This window comes from Erythrolamprus reginae, chromosome 3 (assembly GCF_031021105.1).
Source record: "Erythrolamprus reginae isolate rEryReg1 chromosome 3, rEryReg1.hap1, whole genome shotgun sequence".
Lineage (NCBI taxonomy): Eukaryota > Metazoa > Chordata > Lepidosauria > Squamata > Dipsadidae > Erythrolamprus > Erythrolamprus reginae.
In genome coordinates this window covers 99,883,630-99,910,676 of record NC_091952.1, presented here as the reverse complement: position 1 = coordinate 99,910,676, position 27,047 = coordinate 99,883,630, and the positions used below count along the sequence as shown (strand labels likewise).

General features: G+C 38.9%; 1 protein-coding gene across 1 annotated transcript in view; it reads right to left on the bottom strand.

Moving 5' to 3' along the window:
• Window positions 1-1,996: 1,996 nt before the first annotated feature.
• Window positions 1,997-27,047, bottom strand: part of LAMC1 (laminin subunit gamma 1) — a 200,949-nt gene continuing 175,898 nt past the window's right edge. The window contains exons 19-28 of the mRNA XM_070746294.1: window positions 25,947-26,152; window positions 23,344-23,423; window positions 21,875-22,012; window positions 15,737-15,881; window positions 14,233-14,382; window positions 12,601-12,715; window positions 8,452-8,651; window positions 7,722-7,880; window positions 7,234-7,333; window positions 1,997-5,383 (exon numbers count right to left, since the gene is read on the bottom strand). Coding sequence (XP_070602395.1) covers window positions 5,127-5,383; window positions 7,234-7,333; window positions 7,722-7,880; window positions 8,452-8,651; window positions 12,601-12,715; window positions 14,233-14,382; window positions 15,737-15,881; window positions 21,875-22,012; window positions 23,344-23,423; window positions 25,947-26,152 — 1,550 coding nt within the window. The 3' untranslated portion in view covers window positions 1,997-5,126. The remainder of the gene's footprint in view (window positions 5,384-7,233; window positions 7,334-7,721; window positions 7,881-8,451; window positions 8,652-12,600; window positions 12,716-14,232; window positions 14,383-15,736; window positions 15,882-21,874; window positions 22,013-23,343; window positions 23,424-25,946; window positions 26,153-27,047) is intronic.

Below are 27,047 nucleotides of genomic sequence, written 5' to 3'. Positions count from 1 at the left end.
AATAAAATATATATTTGTCAAGAATCATGAGGTACAACACTTAATGATTGTCATACAGTACAAATAAGCAACCAGGAAACAATCAATAGTAATATAATTCATAAGGATACAAGCAACAAGTTACAGTCAAACAAACAGTCATAAGTGGGAGGAGATGGGTGATAAGAAAAATGACAAAAACTAATAGTAATAGTAATGTAGCCTTAGTTGACAGTGGTGAGGGAAATGAACAACTTGAATAGAAAAGTGAGACCATGACAGACATCCCAGATATGAAAACCTGATTCACAGAAATTGGGAGAAAGTAAATGTCTTGACTCAAGTGGAAGGCTGAAATCAAACCTGACCAAGTACAGTGATACCTTGTCTTACAAACTTAATTGGTTCCGGGACGAGGTTCTTAAGATGAAAAGTTTGTAAGACGAAACAATATTTCCCATAGGAATCAATGGAAAAGCGATTAATGCATGCAAGGCCAAAATTCACCCCTTTTGCCAGCCGAAGCACCCGTTTTTGCGCTGCTAGGATTCCCCTGAGGCTCCCCTCCATGGGAAATCCCACCTCCGGACTTCTGTGTTTTTGCGATGCTGCGATTTCACTGAGGCTCCCCTCGCTGGGAAACCCCACCTCCGAACTTCCGTTGCCAGCGAAGCGCCCGTTTTTGCATTGCTGGGATTTCCCTGCTGGGATTTCCCTGCAACATCACAAAAACACGGAAGTCCAGAGGTGGGGTTTCCCATGGAGGGGAGCCTCAGGGGAATCCCAGCAGCGCAAAAATGGGTGCTTCGCTGGCAACGGAAGTCCAGAGGTGGGGCATCCCAGCGGCGGTGGTGGGTTTGTAAGTTGAAAATAGTTTGTAAGAAGAGGCAAAAAAATCTTAAACCCCGGGTTTGTATCTCGAAAAGTCTATATGATGAGGCATTTGTAAGATGAGGTATCACTGTATATGGGCAAATAACGACTGTGTCCCTATGAAAAAAATAGGAGTTTCTCTTTTGAAGATACTGGCTTGACATCACAGATGCCAAAAAGGTTATTTTCTCTCTTTGCGTGGTTGGTGGGAAGCGGAGGTGGTGGGTAAAAGACACAATAAGCATGGAGCCAGGTCTTTACCTTAGATAAGACAGAAATGATAGAAACATTGGGGAATATGAGTAAGCTTTCTACAAAACGCTTCATCAGAGGCTTAAAATTAAAAAGCCCCTCCCAATAAAGGTTAAAAAGGCAGAAATGGCTACAGGGTTATGCCTTTGTTGAAAAAGAGAACCAGGACTGAGTTTCATTTTGAAAAACAGACCAATGTCTGCCCAGGGAGCCGTTGTGAAAACCTCCTACAAAATCAACATAATCTGCTCTACCTCTTCCTGGAGGTTCCATTGAATTAAATTTTCCCTATTGGAAGGAAGGAAAAAAGCAGACTGTGGAGGGAAAATATCTCTCTTATAGAAGGGAGAGGTCAATTTGGGTCAGGAGGAGGAGATACCCCAGCAGTTAAGATGGAATATCTCAATCAAGGGCAAACCACAACAAGTGTGATGTAGTCAAATCCAGGGGGTGAGATGCTCTTGGTTCACTTGTGCCTGTCGGTTGTCGGAGAGCCGTTATGAAGGCAGCCATTTGGGTTCCTTTATCCTCTGCGTTTTGTGGGTAAAATAACCCAAATGGCGACGTCTGGGCAGGTGCGCATAGCCTCGCGCTGCCTTCGTGACCAGCTCTCCGATGACCGACAGGCATGAGGAAACTGGGAGCATTTCATCCCTGGTCAAACCCCTATCTGACCCAACCAGGACTCTGATTACCGAGAATAGAAGCAACCAGGGACTTAAGAAGAAACAGCTACGAGCGCCCTATTCTCCTCTACAGAATCTGTTGCCAACAATCTGTTGCTTCATTTGCCCAGTGGCAAAATGGGCCCTTATCCCATCCCAGAAGACCACCAATGCATTTCGATGTATTAAAATTGACTTTCCAAATGAACACTCAAGAATACAGAATATGAGGGGTTACAAATATTCAGACTTTATTATAAATAAGAAATACTGTTTTATACAAAAACTGCCAAGTGTTGCATTTTTGTTGTTTTTGTTCACTGCTCCCAAACAGCAAGACCAGAGGTTGAAAGCAAAAATAAAGAAAGAAAAGGGAGTGAAGGCACATACAAGAGGTGCTCACAGATGTGTGTGTGTGTGTGTTGAGGGGAGTTCTTCAGGAGGTGTTTCCTGTGGCACCTATTTTTATGTTTCTGTGAGCAGCTGTTGCATTATTTTGTTATGCAAAGTAATAACTTGGACCTATACAAATGTGATAATGGCTATTATTAACACAGTATTTGTAATTAAGAGATTCCATATAAAGTCTCATTTATTTAAAAAATAAAACAACATCTGTTACTTAAAACCAATTTGTTTTTTTTTAAGGGAGAGAGAAAAGGGAAAATGCTAGAAAGGCAATGAAAAGGCCAGAGGCACACAATTTGAATTCAATGTTTTTACTTACTTTAATATATTTATATATATATATTCTTTTCTCTTTTTTTTGGCAGGTGATACTGTTAGAATGCAGCCATATGACTGGCTTGGTCAAATGAAAACCACTGGTGTCACTTTTTGATTAACTGCTTCATGTATAAATGCAAGGAGGCTACAGGTACAGTTTGGGTGAACTGTTAGAATTGAAGGCACTAGGAAAACATAAACCAAAGCTGAACTTTGATTTTTCTACACGAAGGAACATGTTGAAAACTGAGCTCAAAATTTACTAGCGGGCCTACAGCAATAATCTCATCCTCAGTATAGTGGTGTGACTGTGTATACCCGATACCAGTTCCAGAAATAAACAAAGAGCTCATGTGCTTATAAACCATTCTTGTTTTCCTTCTGTGTAGATATATGGTGTGCCTGGGAGGAAGGGATATAGAGTTCAACCTGTTCCCTGACATGATTGTCTTCACTGGGGGAAGATTTCTCTGTGAAAAGCAGAGCGATATTATATTTTCTACAGAAGCCTAGCAAGACGCTCATAGCCATAACATCAGAATCAATTCAAATTGTTAATAGAAACCAACAAGACAATCCAGAGAAGCTTTGGAATTCAAGTGATATTTTGCTCCCGCTATAAAAAGGGGAGACAAATCCAGATTCGCTTCCTATTTTGCACCATGTAGAATCTCAGCGGCCAAAGTATCACTTCATGAGTGACAGGGCCCCCAAATCCTTTGGGCATCAGTGCTGATTTTAAAAGAGACGGGCAAGAAGTTGGCCCTCCGGGGAATATACAGGGCAATTTTTTTTTAAAAAAAATTAAAAATCTGAAGTTAGTATCACAGAACATATTAAAGGCCAGCACGGGAATGCAATGGGGCAGGTCTGAGCAGAGGGAATGCTTCACCACTGTGGCCACCCCCTGCAAGGCACTTCAAGAGGAAGGAGGGAAGGGAGTAAGTAGGTGTTAATTATGAAGAAGTGAAGGGAACTGTTCCTCTCTAGAAACAAGACCAATTATATTTACACAGGGGAAGAGGAGAGAGAAACAGATGTCCCCACACAAATAGCCATGATTGGAAACAAAAGACACAAAACCCCCACATTCACACAAAAATATAACTTTGAAATAATTAATAGCACCAGTGTGTGTCAGATAATAAAAAAAAATCTTCCCCTCTACGCAAACATACAAAGTTGCATAGTGTTGAAGGCTTGGTACACAGTTCTCCAAAGGCGGGGATGGGTGGAAGCATCAAACCACACTAACGAGGAAACAAGGGCGGCTGACACAATTTCCTCTAGTTCAAGGTGATGTTCAAGAGATTAGGAAGAAAGCCACTTTCCACCTACAAAGCTTTCCCAAAATAGAAAAAAGGGGCAAAACTTCTAAACAGGACAGACATTCATACTGAGTTGCAATCAACTCAGCTGGTCAATACTGCAGCTTCTAAATATTTGTCCCTAGAATGAGGCCTGACCATTTTTCTTGTTTTGCCAGGGGGGGGGGGAAAGAAAGAGCGCCTAAACTTTATTGGGATTCAGTACTTTCAGGCAAAAGACATACTCTTCATGGCAAAATCCTTTCTGACTTTATATAAAGAGAACTGCAAAACCCTTTGGGCTTGTCTTGACCAGATAAAGTTACAACCGTTTAATATTTTGTAGGGAAACCTAGCAAGTAAAGTTCTTTTTGAATAAATTTCTTCACCTCGCCCCCCCCAAACCCCCCTGTTTGCGGGGGGACCGCAAACAGAAATGTTAAAATCTCTTTTTCATTTTTAAGAGAGAGAGAGAAAAAATCTGTCCATCTTAATCCAGGGACAGGAACAATTCTGGCCAGAAGCAGTTTTTTTCCAATTAAAACTGAAGCACCTGACTTTATCCTTACAGGCCCCAATGCGTGCCCCCCTTACAGGCCAAGCTTTAGCACCATGGAAAACTAATAACATACCACTCCTTCCTCATGACTCCTTAAAGGCCTTTCTGAGAACTGTCTCAGAAACGCGATATACATATACATATTGCACACTATAATGGTTCTTTAAAAGCTGGCAGCTGGCCACCAAAGTGTTCAGGGGCTACTAGTTTAAGAATAAACCCTTTCTCCTTCTTAGCGGGAGAATGCAGATTCTGAAATCCCACCTGCATTTCTCGGAATGGGTGGTTATCCTGGCCATTGCTATTTAATACTCTGGTAGCCAAACCGTTTCCTTCATAGATCAACAACAACTTGTAGGAGGGCGGGAGATGCAGGAATGGAAAAGGGAATGGGGAAAAAAAAAAGAGCCTGTGTTTGTGCCCTCCCTTTACTTCAGTTCTCGGTACAAAGTCCATCATACTGTGAATTAAAATTTAAAAATTTCTGAGAAAAAAAGAATGTAGAGTGTTTGAGCAAAGTAGCATATAGAGTGTATGTCTTGATAACTTTCTGATGCCCCAAGGCTGGCAATTAAATTGCTTTTTAAGTTCATATAAACTTGCATTCCCCTTCCCAACCCCCAAACCAGGAAAGGATGAGCGACTGAACTGTGTGGGAGATGAGGTCAAGGTCCTGAAGAACATCATCTAGGAATTAAGGCACTCCACAGCCAAAACTGTTTCACCAGTCATTGAGGGAATGCCGCCCCTGCCCTTGGTACACCCTTAGGGTTTTTCAATGGATGGGGTATTGAAACAGCCACTTGGCAAGGTCTTCTTGATGTCCTCTAGATTGTTAATGTCTTTCAAAATGGTGTTGATGTCCCTGTTGTATTCATTGATGGCGCTAGCTTGCTTTTCAGCTGCTTTCTCTAGTTCAGATACTTTCCGATCTAGATCGCTATCCTTCATCTGATTTTTTGCAGCGTTTAAAGTATCTTCAATGGTGCTCAGCTGACTCTGGTCCACAGGTTCCACTCGTGCTGCAGAGAGAGAAAAGTAAAAAGTTAGGAAGAAGCCCTCTCAATCTATTACAAAAAGTTATTTCTGATTATCAGGTTGGAGAGAAAGACAGAATCTCTAACATTGAATGGCCTTTTGCTAAGCTTGTTGTTGTTGTGGGGGTTGGTTTTTTTTTTGAAGAAACAATAAAATCACCCTAGCTTGCTAAAGTACACTAGAAGGGAACATTTTCTTTAACTTTGCATTCCAATTGTGAAATTCTCATCTGGGGGGCAAGAAGTCTGTAAATCAAAATGTATAGTGATATTTGTACTGGGCCATTCACTCAATTGAAAGGTTTTTTTTGTTTTGTTTTTTAAATGCCTCCTTGGAAATTTACATTTTGTAGAATTTGTAAATCTTCACACTGTGAATATTTATATTACAAAGTGATGTTTATTTAATCTGTGCTTTAGCATATATTTTTTTTACCTACATATGTATGTACATTTTTCTTTTTACAAGAACTTAATGCAGTTTCTTGCTCACTATCAACATTTCACCATTAAGGTTTCTCTCTAATTTTTTTTTCTTTTAAGACTCCCTTGCATGGGAGTGGAGTTGGGTTGACTGAATGGAGCTGAGCGTTTACTGGCTGGATGCCTTTCCTGATGCCTATGTGGAGTTCGCAGCAGATAACAGCTCACTGTGTCCAAAGAGAGAAATATCTGTTGCTATTTAGGAGTGAACTCACAGCCTACTCGTTGTGAGGAGATAGTGCTACCTCTAGTCCACCGCGCCACTCCCTAAAGTTTATCTCTCATATTATATTTTAATTTTGCAGAACAGCCATCAGGATACCGGAAGCTATGCAGCAAACTACACTACTTGTATTACCTTGAGATGCTTGGCAGGAAATTCGCTACCCAACCCTACATTTCATTACTTTGACCTTTTAGATTCTATTCTAGAATGTTTGAAATTTTGGAGAAAAGATCTGTTTAGGATTTTTAAAACTTCTAGAGTTCTAGAAAGCTTGTGATACTCAAATAAAATTTATTTTTCTCTTTAGAAAAGCAGATCAAAATATATGATAAACGAAATACAGTGGTACCTCTACTTACGAACTCAATTCGTTCCGTGGTCAGGCTCGTAAGTAGAAAAGTTCGTAAGTAGAGGCAAAGTAAAAGCGAATAATGCATGCAAACCCATCCAAAAATTCACCTGCCGGCATTCTGATTCTTGTTTGGAGTGGGTAGAGGAGACCGGGGAGGGGGGGGGAGGAGAGAGACAGCAGAGGCTGCCCGGAGGGAGCCTCATGGGTGGATTGACATGTGCAGGAAGCTGGGGCTTCCACCCTCCTTGAAAGTTTTCAGTGGCGGCGGCAGGCAAAAGGGAATCTGAGGGAGTCCCTTCAAGGCACCCAAAGCAGCGGGCTTTAATTCCTCCTACCTTCCATCTCCGCGGACCCTTCCCGATGCCTCCCTGCCAACCGCCGAGGAAGAAGAAAACAACGGAAAAGGTGTGAGGGACTGCAGAAAGGCCCATTTGAGGAACTAGAAGGACGCCCGTGGGGCGGGGTGGAGAGAGCCGGGCAGAGGAGGAGGGCGCAAGGCAGGGTTTATCTCCAAAGTTGTGGGAAGGCGACGCCCAACCCTTGCTCCCAAAGGCCAGGCCGCTATTGAGGATCAAAACATCTTGAAGAATAGCCAAAGGTAATAATCTGACTCATTTAGGGCAGAATTTTCTAGCAAATCATCAGCTGATCACCCTGGTATTAATTTTAAAAATTCAGCAAAAACATGTGATATATATATAAAGAGAGAGAGAGAGAGAGAGAGAGAGAGAGAGAGAGAGAGAGAGAGAGAGAGAGAGAGAGAGAAATATATACCTAATTTTTCAAGAAGGTCATTGATCATGTTCAGCAAATTGTTCACAGAGCTCTTAGCTTTCTTTGCATTATCTTCTGCTTCCTGAGCTGCTTGTGTAGCCTGTAACATTAAACATAAAAGAATGACTCATGGGTGAACATATAGCTATGTGGAATGATGCCACGTCCTACTACCAAACTTAGAGATTGAATTGTGAGACCCACTTTTACAAGCGCCCTGTTAAAATCATTGAATAATGATCACACTAATATCAACTTTCTCTCATTGATGCTTGATCTCATATCATTTCCATCAGATGGCAAATGTCATCAGGAACAAGATAGCCAAAGGAGGAATGTTATGTGATTTCAGTGGTAAGAGGAGTTTTGCAATCTTATGACAACATATGTATTTTATCTAGTTAAAAAGATTGAGAGTAGCATATTGTGATCTCTATAATGGATGAGAATCAGCCAAATGGGTTTTTTTAGCAATCATAATTACTTACCATTCCTGCCATCATCATATCTTGATCAGCACTTTGTTGCTTCTTATTTAATTCTTTCTCTGCTTCTGTCAATTGCTTTAGCATGTCATCAACTTCTTTGTCCAACTCGGTAACAGTCTTAAAGGTGTTGTCTGCAATCTCCTTTGTGGCACTAGCATTCTAGGATTGGCAAAAATCAAATTCTTGAAGATACTGAACATATTCCAAGATTAGAAAATTAGACACCAAAAGCCAAGCAACACAGAGGACTGTTTACTTGTTTCAACAGAGATCCATATGCATTTGCTCTTAACAGATTCTTTAATTAATTTAACAGTCTTATGAATGCCAAAAGAACATTTATGAAAGACCTCAAGCTACAGTATTTAGTCCAGGCAATCCAAAATTGCCAGCAAAAGTGACATTTCATCACAAAGGTCCTCTTGGTCCCATTTGTAAATCTTGAAAGCATTGGATCAGAGCATCTTACAGTAATCTTTGCCTTATACATGGTGACTTGACTTATGGGCTACAGAAATTCTCTTAACTGCTCAGCTGATGTGGCTGGACTACATAGGTTTTCTTCCAGGAAGAACTAGGCAACAGTCTTACTAATAGGCTTTGCATTCTCCAAGAGAACTATAGAGGCCTGGGTTCATAAACAACACAAATTGGCCAAGGATTGGGGAAGACACTGCTTGTTGAATGACTCAGAATTCTGCTACTAATATATATTTTCTCTACAACTTACATTATTTACAGATGTAGCGATTCTCTCGGCTTCATCGGCTTTGTTTTTTGCTTCTCTGGCATCTGCAGCTGCATTGCCTAGCGTCAGTTCTGCTTGGCGGGTCTTACTGTTTGCATCCGTAATGGTCTGGGTAATGGCAGGAATTTTCCTAAGAGCTTCCTCAGCAGCAGTCTTGTTATCATTAACACGCTTATCGAAGTCTGAAACCAAGGGAAAAGAGAAGTGCAGCTACAGTAAGTAGATCATACAAAAATTTGTCCTTGTTCGGAGTGGGTGGAGGAGACGGGGGGCACACAAATTAACCCCCTGGCAGTTTGCAAAAGCAAACATGAAAATCATGGTACAGTGGTACCTCATCATACAAACTTAATTGGTTCCAGGAGGAGGTTCGTAAGGTGAAAAGTTCGTAAGATGAAACAATGTTTCCCATAGGAATCAATGTAAAAGCAAATAATGCGTGCAAATCCTTCAGGAAAATCCCAAACTTTAGAAGGGAGGCGAACAGAGGGCAGGGAGGAGCAGCTAAAGGGGGCGGGTGGAAGAAGCAAGGCTAGGCTAAAGGGTGAGTGGGAAGGAAGAAAGGCAAGGGGGGCACCCCTCCCTTTTCTTTCTTAAAAAGACACTCAGTGCAAACACGCTGTTCTCCTAGTTATTTAAATGGAGTCTATTCCCCCTCCAAGCCACCCCTCCCTTTTCTTTCTTAAAAAGACACTCTTTCAGTGCTTGCAAACACGCTGTTCTCCTAGTTATTTAAATAGAGTCTTTTCCCCCTCCAAGCCACCCCTCCCTTTTCTTTCTTAAAAAGACACTCTTTCAGTGCTTGCAAACACGCTGTTCTCCTAGTTATTTAAATGGAGTCTTTTCCCCCTCCAAGCCACCCCTCCCTTTTCTTTCTTAAAAAGACACTCTTTCAGTGCTTGCAAACACGCTGTTCTCCTAGTTATTTAAATGGAGTCTTTTCCCCCTCCAAGCCGTCCCTCCCTTTTCTTTCTTAAAAAGATACTCTTTCAGTGCTTGCAAACACGCTGTTTTCCTAGTTATTTAAATGGAGTCTATTCCCCCTCCAAGCCGCCCCTCCTTTTTCTTTCTTAAAAAGATACTCTTTCAGTGCTTGCAAACACGCTGTTTTCCTAGTTATTTAAATGGAGTCTATTCCCCCTCCAAGCCGCCCCTCCCTTTTCTTTCTTAAAAAGATACTCTTTCAGTGCTTGCAAACACGCTGTTTTCCTAGTTATTTAAATGGAGTCTATTCCCCCTCCAAGCCGCCCCTCCCTTTTCTTTCTTAAAAAGATACTCTTTCAGTGCTTGCAAACACGCTGTTTTCCTAGTTATTTAAATGGAGTCTATTCCCCCTCCAAGCCGCCCCTCCCTTTTCTTTCTTAAAAAGATACTCTTTCAGTGCTTGCAAACACACTGTTCTCCTAGTTATTTAAATGGAGGAAGCCAATGTTGTCTGAAGACATTTTTATGGCCATCATGACTTTATACCAAAGCGCATGGAACTCTTGTGACCTTCCCACCAAAATGATGCCTACTTATCTATCCAAGCCGCCCCTCCCTTTTCTTTCTTCAAAAAAAAAAGGGGGGGGAAGAAACCCTTTCATCCCAGCAGCAGCGGCTTGGGTTCGTAAGGTGAAAATAGTTCGGAAGAAGAGGCAAAAAAATCTTAAAACACCGGGTTGGTATCTTGAAAAGTTCGTTAGAAGAGGCGTTCGTAAGATGAGGTACCACTGTATTCTTTATGATTAATCCCAGGATGCCATAATCATCCCTGTTTGTTACTATTTAACACTTTATTTCAATACTGAAATAAAGGTAAAGGTTTCCCCTTTCCAGTTGTTTATAACTCTACAGAGTAGTACTTGAAAAATATTCAGAGGATGTCAACTGGTAAATTAGCAGTTTGTTTTATTTTTCTCTCAGTCAGGTTCAAACAAATCGGTTAGGGTATAAGCACAATTCTCTCTCAGAGAAAGTGGCGCGTCTTTAACCTATTTATAGGCTTCACAAAGTAACAAACCTTATTTGACATGGTAACAAGTCTCCCGCCAGAACGAACAGCCAATCAGGAGACAACATTCAAATACTGAGCCTTAGCAACTCTCTCTGCATATTTAACAGTACTTATCTCAAGGGAGCAAAGAGTGGGTTCTAACTTATCTTGCTGATGGTTCTCTTCCTTCCATTCCTCTGAACTGCGTTAGCGTGTGTGTGAAACATGCGCGCACATGCGCCATGGTAAAAAAAATGGCAATTTTTTAAAAAAAACAACCCTCCCCCCCAAAACCAAAAGCCAAGAACAAGATAGTGATGCATGCATAGTGCTGGGAAACCCCGGGGGGGGGGGGGAATAAATTAAAAAAAAATATTTTAAAAAAGATGGCGGGGGCCCATGGACCAGCACCAACAGAACCAGTTCTGTGATGTCATCATGACATCACCAGTGGGACACTACTTGTTCAGGTCAACCAGTCCGAACCAGGAGGAACCCACCTCTGGAGGAAGCCAATGTTGTCTGAAGACATTTTTATGGCCATCATGACTTTATACCAAAGCGCACGGAACTCTTGTGACCTTCCCACCAAAATGATGCCTACTTATCTACTCAAATTTCATGCTTTTAAGCTGCTAGGTGGACAGGAGCTGGGGCAAGTAATGGGAGCTCATCCCATCATGTGGTGCTTGGGTTTCAAACCTGGACCGCCAGCTTTCCTGCTGACAAGCTCAATGTCAGCAGGAAATTGGCTGACATATTCTCCCTACAGTATATTCTATAGGAACTCCCCCCCCCCCCATGCAAGGTGAACATTGTACCTAGGTTTTACCAACTGCTTTGTTTCACATTTGTGCCTAAAATAATAATTTATATATAGCTATAATTCTAAAGGAATTAGGTGGCTTGTATCTGAAATGCATGATGGAAACGTGCATTGGATGACCGTAAATCCAACTTCATACTGTCTGCACTTGCCTTGCACATACTTATGCTTTAAAACACAGTTCCCAACCAATGATCGAGATTATGAGAAGTGTGACCCAAAATTTTGGAAGAATGAAAGCATGGTAGGCTGCCTTAATTCTTACTGACCCTGACTATTCACAGTTTCAAACAGAATATGTCTTTCTTATTACTATTTGGAGATGCCGGGAGTTGAGCCTGAGAACATCTCCATGTAAAATACATGCTCCACCACTGCGCTATAATTCCTGGAAAACAACAAGGTCCATGTGATAGCTTATTCTTTCTTTAAAAAAAAGAATATGGAAACACAGCGTGAAGCAATGAAATGATTTTTTTCAGTGTAGCAGGCATTGCCCTTATTTCCAAGAACAAGTATGGGCTGTGGGTGAGTTGGCCAGGCATTGTTAGAAAAAAATAGTGGCTATTTTGAGACCTTCTAAGAGACTTTTGTGTCTTGCCCGTTTTTTGTTTTGGCCTGTTATTGTGCATTTTGCTATTTTATGTGTCCACTTAAAATGTTATATAGATGTTTGTGTCTGGTATTTACATCTTTAAAAATTATAAATTGGTAATTGATAATTTGCACTCACTACGGCATGTGTTTTGCAAGAGTATCACAAAGCTTGAAATAGGGAAGTGTTTTTAATAGGAAAGTGAACACAAGAACAAGTGGACACAATCTGAAGTTAGTTGGAGGAAAGATCCAAAGCAACATGAGAAAATATTATTTTACTGAAAGAATAGTAGATCCTTAGAACAAACTTCCAGCAGACGTGGTAGATAAATCCACAGTAACTGAATTTAAACATGCCTGGGATAAACATATATCCATCCTAAGATAAAAATACAGAAAATAGTATAAGGGCAGACTAGATGGACCATGAGGTCTTTTTCTGCCGTCAGACTTCTATGTTTCTATACTCCAAGTAAAATGTCTTAAAAGATTTAAGAACCTCTGCCCTTTTCTGCTTGCTGCTTTCAATTACTATTACCTTACTTCCCAAGACTCCTGTCCATTCCCAAGAAGATTGAATTCTGCCTTTCTCACAATACGAAACGCAACTGTCTTTTCAACAGAACACATTCTAGGGCCAGTAAGAACCAAAATAACAGACTTAGACAACACCTTGATCCCTGGCAGGACATCCTGTCCTTCTGTCACATGGATCCTCTGGAAGTCTGCTTACCTTTCAAATTGTTCAGGATCTCGTTGGCCTCCCGGAGTGTATTACTTCCCTTCTTGGCAGCTTCTTCAGCCAAAGCTTTAGCAGCATCTGCTCGAGCCAAAAGCTGATCAGCAGTCTAAGCAAATACACAGCAAATTACCATATGCTCCCTTCTGACATATCTAGTCCAATTCTATGGTTCAAATAGTGTAAGCACAAAAAAGGAAATCTGTTCAAAAATGCAAGGTCATTGTCTAGATTTATTTCTATTCTATATGCCTCCTGTGCCATCAAAAAGGCAGGGATAATGCATTCTATATGCAACCCAAACTATCAACATGGGGCAGGGACAAACTCAACCCAGACAAGACGGAGTGGCTGTGGGTCTTGCCTCCCAAGGACAATTCCATCTGTCCATCCATTACCCTGGGGGGGGGGGGGACTACTGACCTCCTCAGAGAGGGTTCGCAACTTGGGCGTCCTCCTCGATCCACAGCTGACATTGGAACATCATATTTCGGCTGTAGTGAGGAGGGCGTTTACCCAGGTTCGCCTGGTGCACCAGTTGCAGCCCTATTTGGACAGGGAGTCATTGCTCACAGTCGCTCATGCCCTCATCACCTCGAGGTTCGATTACTGCAACGCTCTCTACATGGGGCTACCTTTGAAAAGTGTTTGGAAACTTCAGATCGTGCAGAACGCAGCCGCGAGAGCCAACGTGGGGCTTCCAAGATTCGCCCATGTTTCTTCACCACTCTGTGGCTTGCATTGGCTGCCGATCAGTTTCCGGTCACAGCTCAAAGTGTTGGTCATGACCTTTAAAGCCCTACATGGCATTGGACCAGAGTATCTCCGGAACCGCCTGCTACCGCACAAATCCCAGCGACCGATAAGGTCCCACAGAGTTGGCCTTCTCCGGGTCCCATCGACTAAACAATGTCATTTGGTGGGCCGCAGGGGAAGAGCCTTCTCTGTGGCGGCCCCGGCCCTCTGGAGCCAACTCCCCCCGAGATTAGAACTGCCCCCACCCTCCCTGTCTTTCGTAAACTACTCAAGACTCACTTATACCACCAGGCATGGGGGAGTTGAGACACCTTTCTCCCAGGCTTTTTTATACTTTGTTTTATGTTTGGTATGAATGTGCTGTTTGGTTTTTTAAATAATGAAAGGGTTTTATATGTTTTTTAATATTAGATTTGTTCCACTACTATATTGTTTTTATTACTGTTGTGAGCCGCCGTGAGTCTTCGGAGACGGGCGGCATACAAATCTAATAAATAATAAAATAATAATAATAAATAGAGAGGGGTTTTTTGGTCAAAAAGAATAATTAGATGCAAGAAAGGATAAGGTCTCTAAAACATCCAGAGCTCTAGCCAATCATTCTCATATGAAAAAGAATATGGAATCAGATGATATCATTCCAGTAGTTATAAAATGAAAATGAAACTGTATTTAAACACAAGTGATGTGTACCACACAATGCAATCTTTGTGTAGACACACACTATATCTTGCAGAAAATGATCAAAGAGCATAATGAATAACCATTACAGTTCTGCAATATGTGATAATTATGAAAAGGAATACATAAACAGCACAGCATATATTCTTGACATAGCAGGGACAAGAATTTATGCTGGTTATAACTGACCTGCTGCTCTGTCTTGCCTTTCTCCAAAAGATTCTGAACTTCCAATTCTTTCTCTCGCATATCTTCTCTCAGATCTTCATAATTCTTTAGTTTGTCTTTAATGAGCAGCTCTAACTCCTGGACTTCTGCCTTGATGATCCTTGCATCTTTCTGCATACGGAAAAAAGGCAGGAAGTAAAATAGTTTCAATGGATTTAAGAAACCGAAACTGATATATCACCCTGCACATTTAAGAGACAGTTCTTATAAAACTATCAGCTGATGAACTGGATCAAACAGACCCCTTAAAAGAGTTTCCAGACCTGATGCAGGCAGATCCCATTGTGCTCTTTGTAGCAACAACTTTGACTAATGGAACGCTGAAGATGTTGTCTTCAGAAACATTCAAGAATCATAATCTTTTTCCACATTTTTTAAAAAAATGTTGCACAAAATAAAGGGATTGGGTGCTTGCTACTATGCTTAGTTATAGGCCTTCTCCTTTAAACCCCTCCCCCCCAATGTATTAAGATGAAATTTTGTGAATAAGGCCTGAAGATATGCCTTGGGTGCTGGTATAAGCAGGAGTAACCAAAACATAACAGATCTGACTTCCTATTTCCACTGTTTCTGTACAAACAGGAAAACGAAATAAGGAGGTCACTATCTCTCAATGAAAAATCATGGGTTGCCAAGATATTTCATGTGTCTTTCCAATCTATGTATTTGTTTGTTGGTCATAGGAGTAGAAACCTCCCAAAAAAAAAGCTAAATCATGGTTTAACCTGATTAGAAATTGGAAAGATCTTTAGGAAATCCTGGGTGATAAAATCAGACTGGAGACTTTAAAAAAAATACTATTATCAAGGTTTTAGCACATGACCACAGAAGCTAGATTCAAACAGTGAATTTTAAGTCGGATTTAAGTCAGATTTAATGCCAAGAAAAATGGGTTGGCTTATAGCAGTGATAGCGAACTGTTTATGGTTTGTGTGCCAAAAAGGGGGGATATGGGCGGGGACACACACCAGTCCTGGCACATGTTGGCACACCCATTTTGCCATAGGTTTGCCATCATGGGCTTATAGTGTTTTTGAAACTAGGTATGTATATTATAGCCCTCCTTTACAGTAGTACAGAGCAACTCTGAGCCATCTAATATTTTTCATAGAGTTCCTAATAGATAGATGCCTTGTTTAACAGTTAAAACGAAAAGTGACATCTGCATTTTCAAGAAAAGGACATTGATGTGTCTGAATAATCATTAGGAGACTGGATTGCATTTTATCTACTTGCCAAACTGTATCCATATTAGATGGATTCAGTTAAAATATTCTATATATCTTGATTTAAACCTGGAGTTATTCTGACTTTCACGTGATTTGTTTTAAAAATCATTTCATAAATAATTCCTCAGCCGAGGTTAAACTTCAAGTGCTGCCATCTATAATATGCCAGTACAGTTTTCAAGACTTGCTAACCATAATGTCTAAGTGCTTTCAGCAAGGAGCCCTTCTCAAAATACCTCTAAGCCTGCAGTGTCAATGGATGGCAGAGTGGTGAGATTTGCATAGATCTGTAGAGCTTTTTCCCCAGCTTCTTTTGCATCTGCAGAGACCTTATTTGCCTGTTTTTCTAGGTCTCGGGCAATATTCTTTGCTTGGTTGTACCTAAGAAACAAAAGTATTCCATCAGTGCTCTTAAGGCTGGAGTGAGAAAAGTCTTTGTAGCCAATGTTCATTCTTGGCTATTTGGGGGGATGTTGGGTTTTGCAACTCGGATAGGATCATGTGTCACACAAAAGCAGGATCCAAAGATTCCTCAGCTTTGATTTAATAATATTTTTTCTTTGATCTTGGTATTCAACTTTTGCCATGAGAAACTGTAACTCAAATGGAAGGAGGCATTCAATGGCAAGGGCACAAATGTTTTGCTGAAAGAAAGCCTTCGTTAAAACCCTTCTACCATCTATTACAGTGTTTCCCAACCTTGGCAACTTGAAGATATCTGGACTTCAACTCCCAGAATTCCTCAGCCAGCATTCGCTGGCTGGGGAATTCTGGGAGTTGAAGTCCAAGTATCTTCAAGTTGCCAAGGTTGGGAAACACTGATCTATTAGAAGAGAGAGAGAGAGAGAAAGAAAGGCTTTCCTTCCATTCCAGTTTTACCTCTACAGGTGATATTGAGATCAAATTGAGCAAAAATGTGGTATATTATGTGATATCTTTACACGTAGCCCTTGACTTACAACCATTAGTTAGTGACTGTTACAATGGTGCTAAAAAAGTGATTAATGACCATTTCTTTACACTTACAACAACCATTACAGCAAACCCTATGGTCACCTGATCAAAATTCAGGCATGTATCAATAGCCATGTATTTATGGTAGTTGGGCTGGTCCAGGATGATGTAATTACCATTTTTGGCCTTTGCAGCCAGCTTCTGACAAGCAAAGTCAATGACAGAAGTTGGACTCTCTTAACAATTGCATGATTCACTTAATATCTCTAGTGATCCGCCTAACAATTGTGGCAAAAAGAATAAATAATTTGTAAAATGGAGCACAAATCACTTAACAACTGCCTTGCTTAACCATGGAAATTCTGGACCCAACTGTGGTTGTAAGTTGAGGACTACCTGTACTATTTAAAAAACCAAAAACACAAAACGTTTGAATAATCAAGTTGAAACATAATTTTATAAAATATGGGATAAAGTATATAAATGGTGGAATTTTAAAAATAGTTCTAAAAATTAAATAAGTAAGAATTTATAATTATTTGAACTTATTAATCTGAAGGCTAATAGATAGAATGTAATAGTTTAAAAACAATATAAACATAGAGTATTTTTACAATATGATAAATTTAGAAGTGTTATTTTTTATATTTTATTTTTTGAATAAGTATTTGATATTTTATAGATAAGAAAATTAATTAATACAAAGAATACAGAGTTAAATTTAATAAGAACATAGAGTGCACGTGTTGAGGACTACCTGTACTATTTAAAAAACCAAAAACACAAAACGTTTGAATAATCAAGTTGAAACATAATTTTATAAAATATGGGATAAAGTATATAAATGGTGGAATTTTAAAAATAGTTCTAAAAATTAAATAAGTAAGAATTTTTAATTATTTGAACTTATTAATCTGAAGGCTAATAGATAGAATGTAATAGTTTAAAAACAATATAAACATAGAGTATTTTTACAATATGATAAATTTAGAAGTGTTATTTTTTATATTTTATTTTTTGAATAAGTATTTGATATTTTATAGATAAGAAAATTAATTAATACAAAGAATACAGAGTTAAATTTAATAAGAACATAGAGTGCACGTGTTATATTTCTGTATTGATCTGATTATAGTTAGGCTTTTTTCTTTTCTGTACTAGTTAGAGTTCTACGACAAGCGGAGCAATGGTAGCTCCTTGAATGTTGAATCTTGTTTGTTTTTGTCTGTCCTTTGAAAAATAATAAAAAAATACTTTAAAAAAAATAAAAAACAAAAAACAAAACCAAAGCAATACAACTGTTAATGTATTGGATTTAAGTGAAGAAAGAACAGACTCAAATCTGCCTTCTGCTTTGGAAGTTTATTGGTTGACATCAAGCCTAATTCTTAGCCTAAGCCTTCTTAGCCTAATTTACCCTAGAGAGCTCTGAATGAAATAGGAGGAAGGGTTAAGTTGGTTTGAGTTCTGAGAAGAAAGGTGGGGCTCAAACAATTGAGTAATTGAGTACTTGTAGGACAATTCCCAACAATCAAGCCAAATTTCATTCTGTAGCTTTCTCTGTATTGTTAAACCTGGAAGTTAGTATTAATTTGTTTGAATCATCTAGTCCAGGGGTGTTAAACTTATGGGCCACGGGCCAGATGCGTCATGTGCTGGCCACCATCCACCCCCAGTTTAGCAAAGGCAAAAGAAGTAGTGATGTGATGACAAAATGACAACACAAGTTGGACACCCCTGATCTAGTCCTTAATCCTCCAGCTTCCAATCCAATTAAATCCAATCCTATTCTATTCTTCAGTTCCAGGTTTATTGGAGCTGACTGCTACCAGCTTTTCTACAAAAGCTATAACGAACCATTTGCCTTCAAGTTTATGCTTCACAGACCTACATCTCTGGGAATTACATCTAAACTAGTATTTCTCAATCTTAGCAGCTTTTACGTGTGTGAACATCAATTCCACATTTTATAGATTAGTATAACAGCAATATATTTCCTAGAAACCTGTATTTGAGCAATGCACTTCCTAGAAAGATATTCATATTCTTACCCTTAAGACTTCCAAAGCAAGCCAAAAGAGGCCCCAACATTTTGGGGGGGGGGGCAATTTGGAGATATTAAAATGTGGCCATTTTAATTTCACAATTTAATTTCAACAGTCTGATCTCAAGATACTGAGAGCTATACACAGCCTTTATTTACTCAATACCCATGAGAAATGCTTTGAATCCATCCTAGATCTTGTTTACTTGGTCCAAAACAAAGATCTTTATTTATTTTTATTTTTTTAAAAAAAAAATAATAACTCACTTTCTCCATACAGCTTGCAAGAAGATCCTGACAGATCCTGTGCTGTCTTGGGATGAGTTTCATAAGCAGCGTTTAGTGCTGCTATTACAAGGTGTTTACCAAGAGGCTGTTAGGGCAAAACATCTTTGGGTGATGTCATTGGTGGGGTTCTAAAACCCTAAAGCTAAATACTTGTATTCTAAGTTCTTGTCTTTAATCTCAGATACACAATGGTTTGAGCAGCATTGTTTCAAGTGGTTTGATTATTCTGAGGTGATTTTTCTCCTCATTCCCTCCCACCCCATCTAGTCAGTAGGGCAGCAAGATCAGTAATGTTCCTGCTGTTATTTGTTTACACTGAATTTAATAATATGGGGCAGGTGAGTTGAGAGAAAAACAGCAAGTAAAATCAGACAGAAGAAAAGTGCTTATAGCAATAGATTTGTTAGCTTGCTTAGTAAATGACTGCTATTTTTTAAAGGAATTTCCTATTGGAAGCTAGAATTCACGTGGGTTCATTGCATAAAGAGTGGTGATGGTGTCTTATAGTTTTTATTTATTTATTTGTAGGCTGACAGGCTTGTCTGGGGGGGGGGGAAGCAGATAAAAGAAGATGGGGTCCAGTGGATTATTCCTAATAGAAAGTTTGGGTTGGTTTGTTGAATTGGGGGGAAGATTTGCTCTGTACATGCTCTTGAGTCTGCTAATATTAATAAATATTAATACACATTAATAATATTAAAATTAGAGAGAAAATCGGAGAGGGGCAGCATACAACTCTAATAAATAATAATAATAATAATAATTATTATTATTATTATTATTAATAACAATAATAATAATAATAATAATAATTAATAATAATTGTTGTTGTTGTTGCTATTATTATTATTATTATTATTATTATTATTATTATTATTATTTAATTAACTTCTATGCTACCCAATCCCAATGGGACGTAGGGCGGCTTAAAACAATAAATAGTACATACAATAAACAAGTCAAATAATTAGTAATAAGAACAATAAAACCCATAATAAATCCTAGTAAAAGCACTAATATTAATATTTTTAATATTTTAATTAAAATATTTAAAAATGTTTTAATATTTTTCTTTCAGGGAAAAGACTTTGGTATAGTTTCAGATATGGATTTCTACATATATTTATTTCAGAGCAAGGACTCTCGTTATTTCCCATGACTGGAATCCTGGAAATATGTCAAAGTTTTGTCTCTGTCAGAAGACAGCCAACTCTGAACAATCTAATGGAATGTATCCAGTGCAGCTGTTTTATAGCAAGCTCAAACATATTTCTTGCTTGATATACATTGCTAGTGGTCATCTTTCCGCAGGTACAAAGCCACCTAAGAAGAAGGTTGTGGGTTGTGAGTAATGCTGATTGGTCACAATTTGTGGGAAATCTGAACAATTATTTATTTTACAAAAATTCATCCACTTATCACTTATCCTGACCACTCCTAACTGCAACTTTATACTCATAGACAGAGGAAACCATGCTAAGAGTCACAAGACTGTTGTCAAAAGGAGAAATGCTTGTGATGAGGGGGTCCCCCTGGGGATTGCCATTGTTATTGTAGTCGTTATCAAGAAGTAGTCAGTGTATGGGATCTATGGAGCAGCTGACAAAGATTCTCAGAAACTTTTTCTCCAACCAAATCCTCCCCACTTTGGCCTATTCTTTTCCTTCTTGCTTTTCCTGTCCATTAATTACCGTATATTTCAGAGTATAAGACACACTGGAGTATAGGACACACCTAGATTTTAGAGGACGAAAACAAGGAAAAAAGTATTCTGAATCTAATGGTGTAGTAATATATAATTTAATAAAATACCAGTGTGGCGGAATACTTTTTTACAACCATGTACACTTGTTACAAACTTCAAACTTGACAGCTTTAAAACTTGTGAACTTCAACTCCCAGAATTCCTCCTTCAGTCATGCTAGCTCAGGAATGGGAGTTGAAGTCCACAAGTCTTAAACTTGCCAAATTTGAAAACCCTTGCACCCCTGACCCTTAACCCAGGGGTCTTCAAACCTGACAGCTTTTAATAATAATTTTAATAATAATAATTTATTAGATTTGTATGCCGCCCCTCTCTGCAGACTCGGTAGACTTCAACATTAAGACTAGTTGACTCCCAGAATTTCTCCTCCAGTCATGCTAGATGGGGTATATAGAAGGCAAAACCACCCCCTTTTTGCAAAAACAGGCCGTTTTCCACAAAAAATGGGATGGGCAAAGGTCTGGGAAGCCTGCAGAGAGTTCCTAGGTGCTGGGGGATGGCAAAAATGCCATTTTTATGAAAAACATCCATTTTTTAAATCCATGGCTGTATTCGGTGTATAAGACACATTGACATTTCTATCCTCTTTTAGGGGGGGGGGGGGAAGGGTGTATCTTATACTCCCAAAATATGGTATCTACTTTCTCCGCCCCACCCAATTCTTCATTGTTGCTTGTCACCTCATGCTTATTTGATGATTTTATTAACTGGTTGGTGATCATTGAAGTGGGACACTGAAAAATATATTTAAAGGATGGCTGTTTCTTTAAGCACTAGCTTGGGAAATCTACAGAACAAAATATTCTGTCATACAAATTCTTTTATTATATAGTTGCAATTTAAAATCAAATGATGAATAAAAAAGGGTGTGCCTGTTTGTATTTAGTATATTTAGAAATAGTTATGTTGCTGTAATATTTCATTTCAAAAGAGAACCTCAGCAGCAATAAAGTTCTTGTCCCGTAAAATACAATTAAAGTGCATTTCAATACTCCTGTAGTTCATAGCTATCCTCCTTTGACTTCTGCAGACTAAGACAGGGATTAAGAGAAAAAAGAGAAACAGCTTATCTTCACAATTCTTTAAACTAGTGTTTCCCAACCTTGGCAACTTGGAGATATCTGGACTTCAACTCTCAGAATTCCCCAGCCAGCATTTGCTGGCTGAGGAATTTTGGGAGTTCAAGTCCAGATATCTTCAAGTTGCCAAGGTTGGGAAACACTGCTTTAAACCACCAGGAGTACCTACTTCAATTCTGAAAAGCAATTCAGATATTTAAAACAAAACAACCATAAGCCTTAGATGTTTCCTTGTTACACTTACTTTCTGTTTAGATCACTAATGTCATTCGTTGTTTCATTCTCTCCTGCTAGTGTGTCCAAGAGTAGCTTATATGCTTGTGATGACGTCTCGTTTGCTTCCTTAGCTATTTTCTCAATATTATCTGCTTCTGCTTTATGCCTGGGACAAAAAAAAAGGAAAACATGATTTGAAATACGCTACTATGTGTATTTGGCTCTTCAAGCATCATCATGCATGGTATCTAATTCATCATTCTTCAACAGAATGGCTTGAATTGTGCTTCTGTCGATAACTAACTCAATCTAAGTTGAACAAGAACCTGTTTGTGTAGCAAATGCACCATCCTGGAAATTTTGTGAGTGGGCTGATTTCTGGCCTAGCATTGTGTCCTGGAGAGCAAGTAGTGGTGCAGTCTTTATTCCAGGCTATCCCAGCTCCATGCTCCCATCTCCTCTGGTTTCCACCTTTGACCTAACTCTGAAAATGCTTGCCTTCCCATCTGTTGGAAAGGATTACCGCAAAGATTCTGTTCTAAATCTTGTGGCAGATTACTTCATCCCCATTGTTCAATAATATTGCTCAAACAGGAAATGAGTGACGCATAGTGGTGGGCGGGGGGGGGGGAGAAGGAGGGGCATGCCATGACAATAGATTGGAACTCAGTTCGCTAGAACATGTCAGTGTCCTCAAATCAGAAGATGGAGGAAAAAAGGCCTGGCTGATGCTGTAGTCAGCTTGAGCAACTGAGTCGTAGAATAACATAATCTCACTAGAGACACAGTATAAACTAAAAGTAGGATTTTTTCAATCTCTCAGAGTCCATTCTTATAAAATGTCTTCTATTTAAAATCAGAATGAATTTATTAAGAGAATTATTTTATTATATAATAAAAGTGCGGGTCCACATTTTCCATTAATAGTGAAATCATGGGATTCCTTCATTTTAAATGAAAACAAGCAGACAGCTCATTCTTTCCAAGATAATGCTTGTCCCATATAAAAACTTTAAAGAGAAAACCTACATATAGTATATGCAGTTAAGTATATACGTATATACCTAGCTAAGGCAGTATATACGTATATATGTATGTATGGGTACTTATACAATAGATAAGATGTAACTTTTAGTTAGAGTATAGTTAAATAAGCAACACAATTCCAAAAAGAGTAATAGTATAGAACTGCCTCATTATGGGTTTCTTTTAATCAGTTCTTTTCAGAGCAGAAAAGAGAAGGGAATGTTTTTTTTAAGGAATGAGATTTGGGGATAGAAAGAATATGGAAGCAGAGAACATTTCATCCACAGAATTGAGGAGGAGATCTTAAGCTTAAAAGTGATGTAGAGAAGTTACCACCTAATGTAATGATGGACTTGGAGAAAAGATTAAATGAACAGGGGAGATGGTAGCCTTGGGTTCCTCAACAATCTGTCAAGTAGAGGTATGGTTAAAATTATCCAGAGGAATAAAGATAAAGGGGAAATCTCTCACCGTGCAGCCAACTGGCGAGCTTCTTCTGCCAAGATAGTCATGTTATTGGGATCACTGGTTGATTCTGGTGGAGTGATAGACTGAAAGAGGAATGACAATACTTTCAAAAGCCATTTCTTGCATTTTACAATACCATAAGCAGATAAGTTGCTTGTATCAAGAGAAAAGAAATAGTGGTGGTGCTAAATCTGGTAATCTAGTTTTGTTGCTTTATCTTATCTGGATCCCGCAGAGCTACAGTTTGCAGTGCCCTCATTTCCTGCATCCTTCCACCACATGCAGGACATTAATCCTAGATTAATGACCACAAGTTTAAAATGGAAAAAAATAGAAAATCAACAACAATAACTGTCAAATTAATCAAAATGATTAAGATCAAGTTATACTTTTTCTGCATCCTTCCCTTCAAGATACCAATTTGTAAATCAATATTGAAATATGGGATTGCCTATTTTTCTATATAACTCCATTCACAAAGTCAACTATTTTAAAAAATTGAATTGGTTGCTGGAAATTCATGAAGCTGTTTCAAAAATGCAAAAATTCAGCAAGGCAAAGAGAAGGCAATGTTTTTTCCTGCTATTCAATGCATTTGTTAAAAATAAAGTAAAACATGATCATTCTTAAACACTTTCACATGATGTACTGACAGACAAAAATGTGCAGAGGAAGAAAAGCACATCTTCACAGCTAGGCTTATTTGTATGAGAGTGCAAATGATTTCACAAAGGTTTTCTTATCAATGCCAATCATGGTATCTGATTGCAGAGAGAATGTTTTATATTCAGCCAAAAGGCAATGCAAGGTGGGCATTACTTGGTGGAGATGATTCAATCCTAATCTCTGAAGTGGAGATACAGAAAGGAGAAATTAGCAGAGGTGAAATTCAGCAGGTTCTGAATTTCAGGTAGTAGAAATTTTGAGTAGTTCGGAGAACTGACAAATACCACCTGGCTCCAGGAATGGGGAGTTAATGGGGATTTTGAAGTATCCTCCTTCCATGCCCACCAAGCCACACACACAAAACCAGTAGGAAAAAATTTTGAATTTCAAAAATTAGGAAATTAGGGTATTCGTCTCATGGCTTCTAAATAAAGTACTGAGATGGTCTCATTGCATAGAAACATAGAAGACTGACGGCAGAAAAAGACCTCATGGTCCATCTAGTCTGCCCTTATACTATTTCCTGTATTTTATCTTACAATAGATATATGTTTGTCCCAGGCATATTTAAATTCAGTTACTGTGGATTTACCAACCACGTCTGCTGGAAGTTTGTTCCAAGGATCTACTACTCTTTCAGTGAAATAATATTTTCTCACGTTGCTTTTGATCTTTCTCCCAACTAACTTCAGATTGTGTCCCCTTGTTCTTGTATTCACTTTCCTATTAAAAACACTTCCCTCCTGAACCTTATTTAACCCTTTAACATATTTAAATGTTTCGATCATGTCCCCCCTTTTTCTTCTGTCTTCCAGACGATACAGATTGAGTTCATTAAGTCTTTCCTGATACGTTTTATGCTTAAGACCTTCCACCATTCTTGTAGCCCGTCTTTGGACCCGTTCAATTTTGTCAATATCTTTTTGTAGGTGAGGTCTCCAGAACTGAACACAGTATTCCAAATGTGATCTCACCAGCGCTCTATACAGGGGGATCACAATCTCCCTCTTCCTGCTTGTTTAACTGTTCAATTGCTTTGGTTTAACTGAAGAAACTTATGCAAAAGACTATTAAAGCCAGTCCAGCAAGTGCTTCCAAATGATGTGGCAGCATCACTCTGGTATCTAAATGGGGGCGAGGGCACCCTGAAGGAATGTTTGGTCAAAGACTTGATCAAGGCCAAGAGACCCTTCAAGACTTTACACATGCCCACCCCAGCAATGCTTGAAAATGTTCTGCAGCAGGGCCATTTTTTTAATCTGCACCGAGAACCATTGAATTCTATACATTGGACAATCTTGTGTTAACATCTCTTACTTAGCAAAAATGTACTGCATCTTTATTTTGTATCTTTAGTTCATTATAAGTCCATCTTACAATTTTACTAGGTATTGCTCAGCTTTCATCATTCCCCAGGATGATTTCACAACCCAAAAAATAAAATAAAAAGGAGGCTAGACATTTGGGGGGGAAATAAGCCACATTCGTTATTGCAGGTCAATGCCTAGAAACCCAGAAACATAGAAGATTGATGGCAGAAAAAGACCTCATGGTCCATCTAGTCTGCCCTTATACTATTTTTTGTATTTTATCTTAGGACGGATACATGTTTATCCCAGGCATGTTTAAATTCAGATACTATGGATTTACCAACCACGTCTGCTGGAAGTTTGTTCCAAGGATCTACTACTCTTTCAGTAAAATAATATTTTCTCACGTTGCTTTTGATCTTTCCCCCAACTAACTTCAGATTGTGTCCCCTTGTTCTTGTGTTCACTTTCCTATTAAAAACACTTCCCTCCTGAACCTTATTTAACCCTGTAATAAAGCCTGTAGTAAAGATTTGATTGATTCATTTTTCAAAAGCATCATTGTAGCACTCATAAACTCTGATTAATTCAAGGTGTGAAATGCAAAGAGAGAATGCAAATGTCACTCACCACATTGGCAACAGCCATCCTTGCCCTGTGGAGCATATTTGAAGCACTGTCAATCAGGCCCTCTGTGTTTTCCACCTGGGCCTGGGCTTGCTCAGCCAGGTTTGTTGTCTGTCTAACTGTATTCTGGATGTTCCTCAACCGACTAAGCTGACTTGAAAGGGTTCTGTTAATTTCCTGCAGACGATCCATCAACCCCTGGTCGACATCTGGAATGAGCAAACAACAATGAGTCACATAAAGAAACTGTTTGTTTGTTTGTTTATTGGATTTATATGCCACCCCTCTCCAAAGACTCCGAGCAACTAACAAATAGAAGTTTATTATCGCATGTTTTTACCACCAATTGATTTTATGAAATGAGGGAACAGAAAAGTGGCTTATAAACCCAATGAATAAATACAACAATGAAAGGGAATTATGAATTTCCTTAAGATTTTGTTGGAATATGCCAAAATCACGACCATACAGCTTAGATTTTTACATAGGAGCTTCACAAAGTCACCTTTCACCCTAGAACAATGTTCATTCTGTACGTCTACAGAGGACAAAATTCTCCACTAGGACCATACACAACCCAACAGATAATTTCAATAACAAATCTTCTACTGTTGTTTTTAAATTTATCTCTTCTATAAAGTTTTTCAGTTATCTCTAACCCAAATTGAGTTAAATGTATCTGCTAACATATGCTGTATAACCTTTGCTATATTTTTCTCTTCTGAATGATACAGTATAGTTTTAAAATAACTGGAAACAGAAATTTTAATAAGAAAAGAAGCAACACTGATGTACATAAACAAAAAACTCAGAAGAAAACCTACTCAACTTTGTTCCTATTGCTCACAGAATGTCAGGCCAAAACCATTTTATTTGGATTCTTTGGACTGCCACACTATATACTATTCTATTATGCATTTTTTATTGTGAGAAAATGGGAGGGGGGAATAGGGTGAAGTGGTTAGTATATAGCCATAACAAATTCCTCTCTAGAAAGCCAAGGTCATTCTTTGTCTCTGCGCTTCTGCACCTGCGCTGAAGGAGATGAGTGGAATTGGCCAGAGTGGCACTTGAAAATTGGAGAATGTGATGAACCTGTGGGCA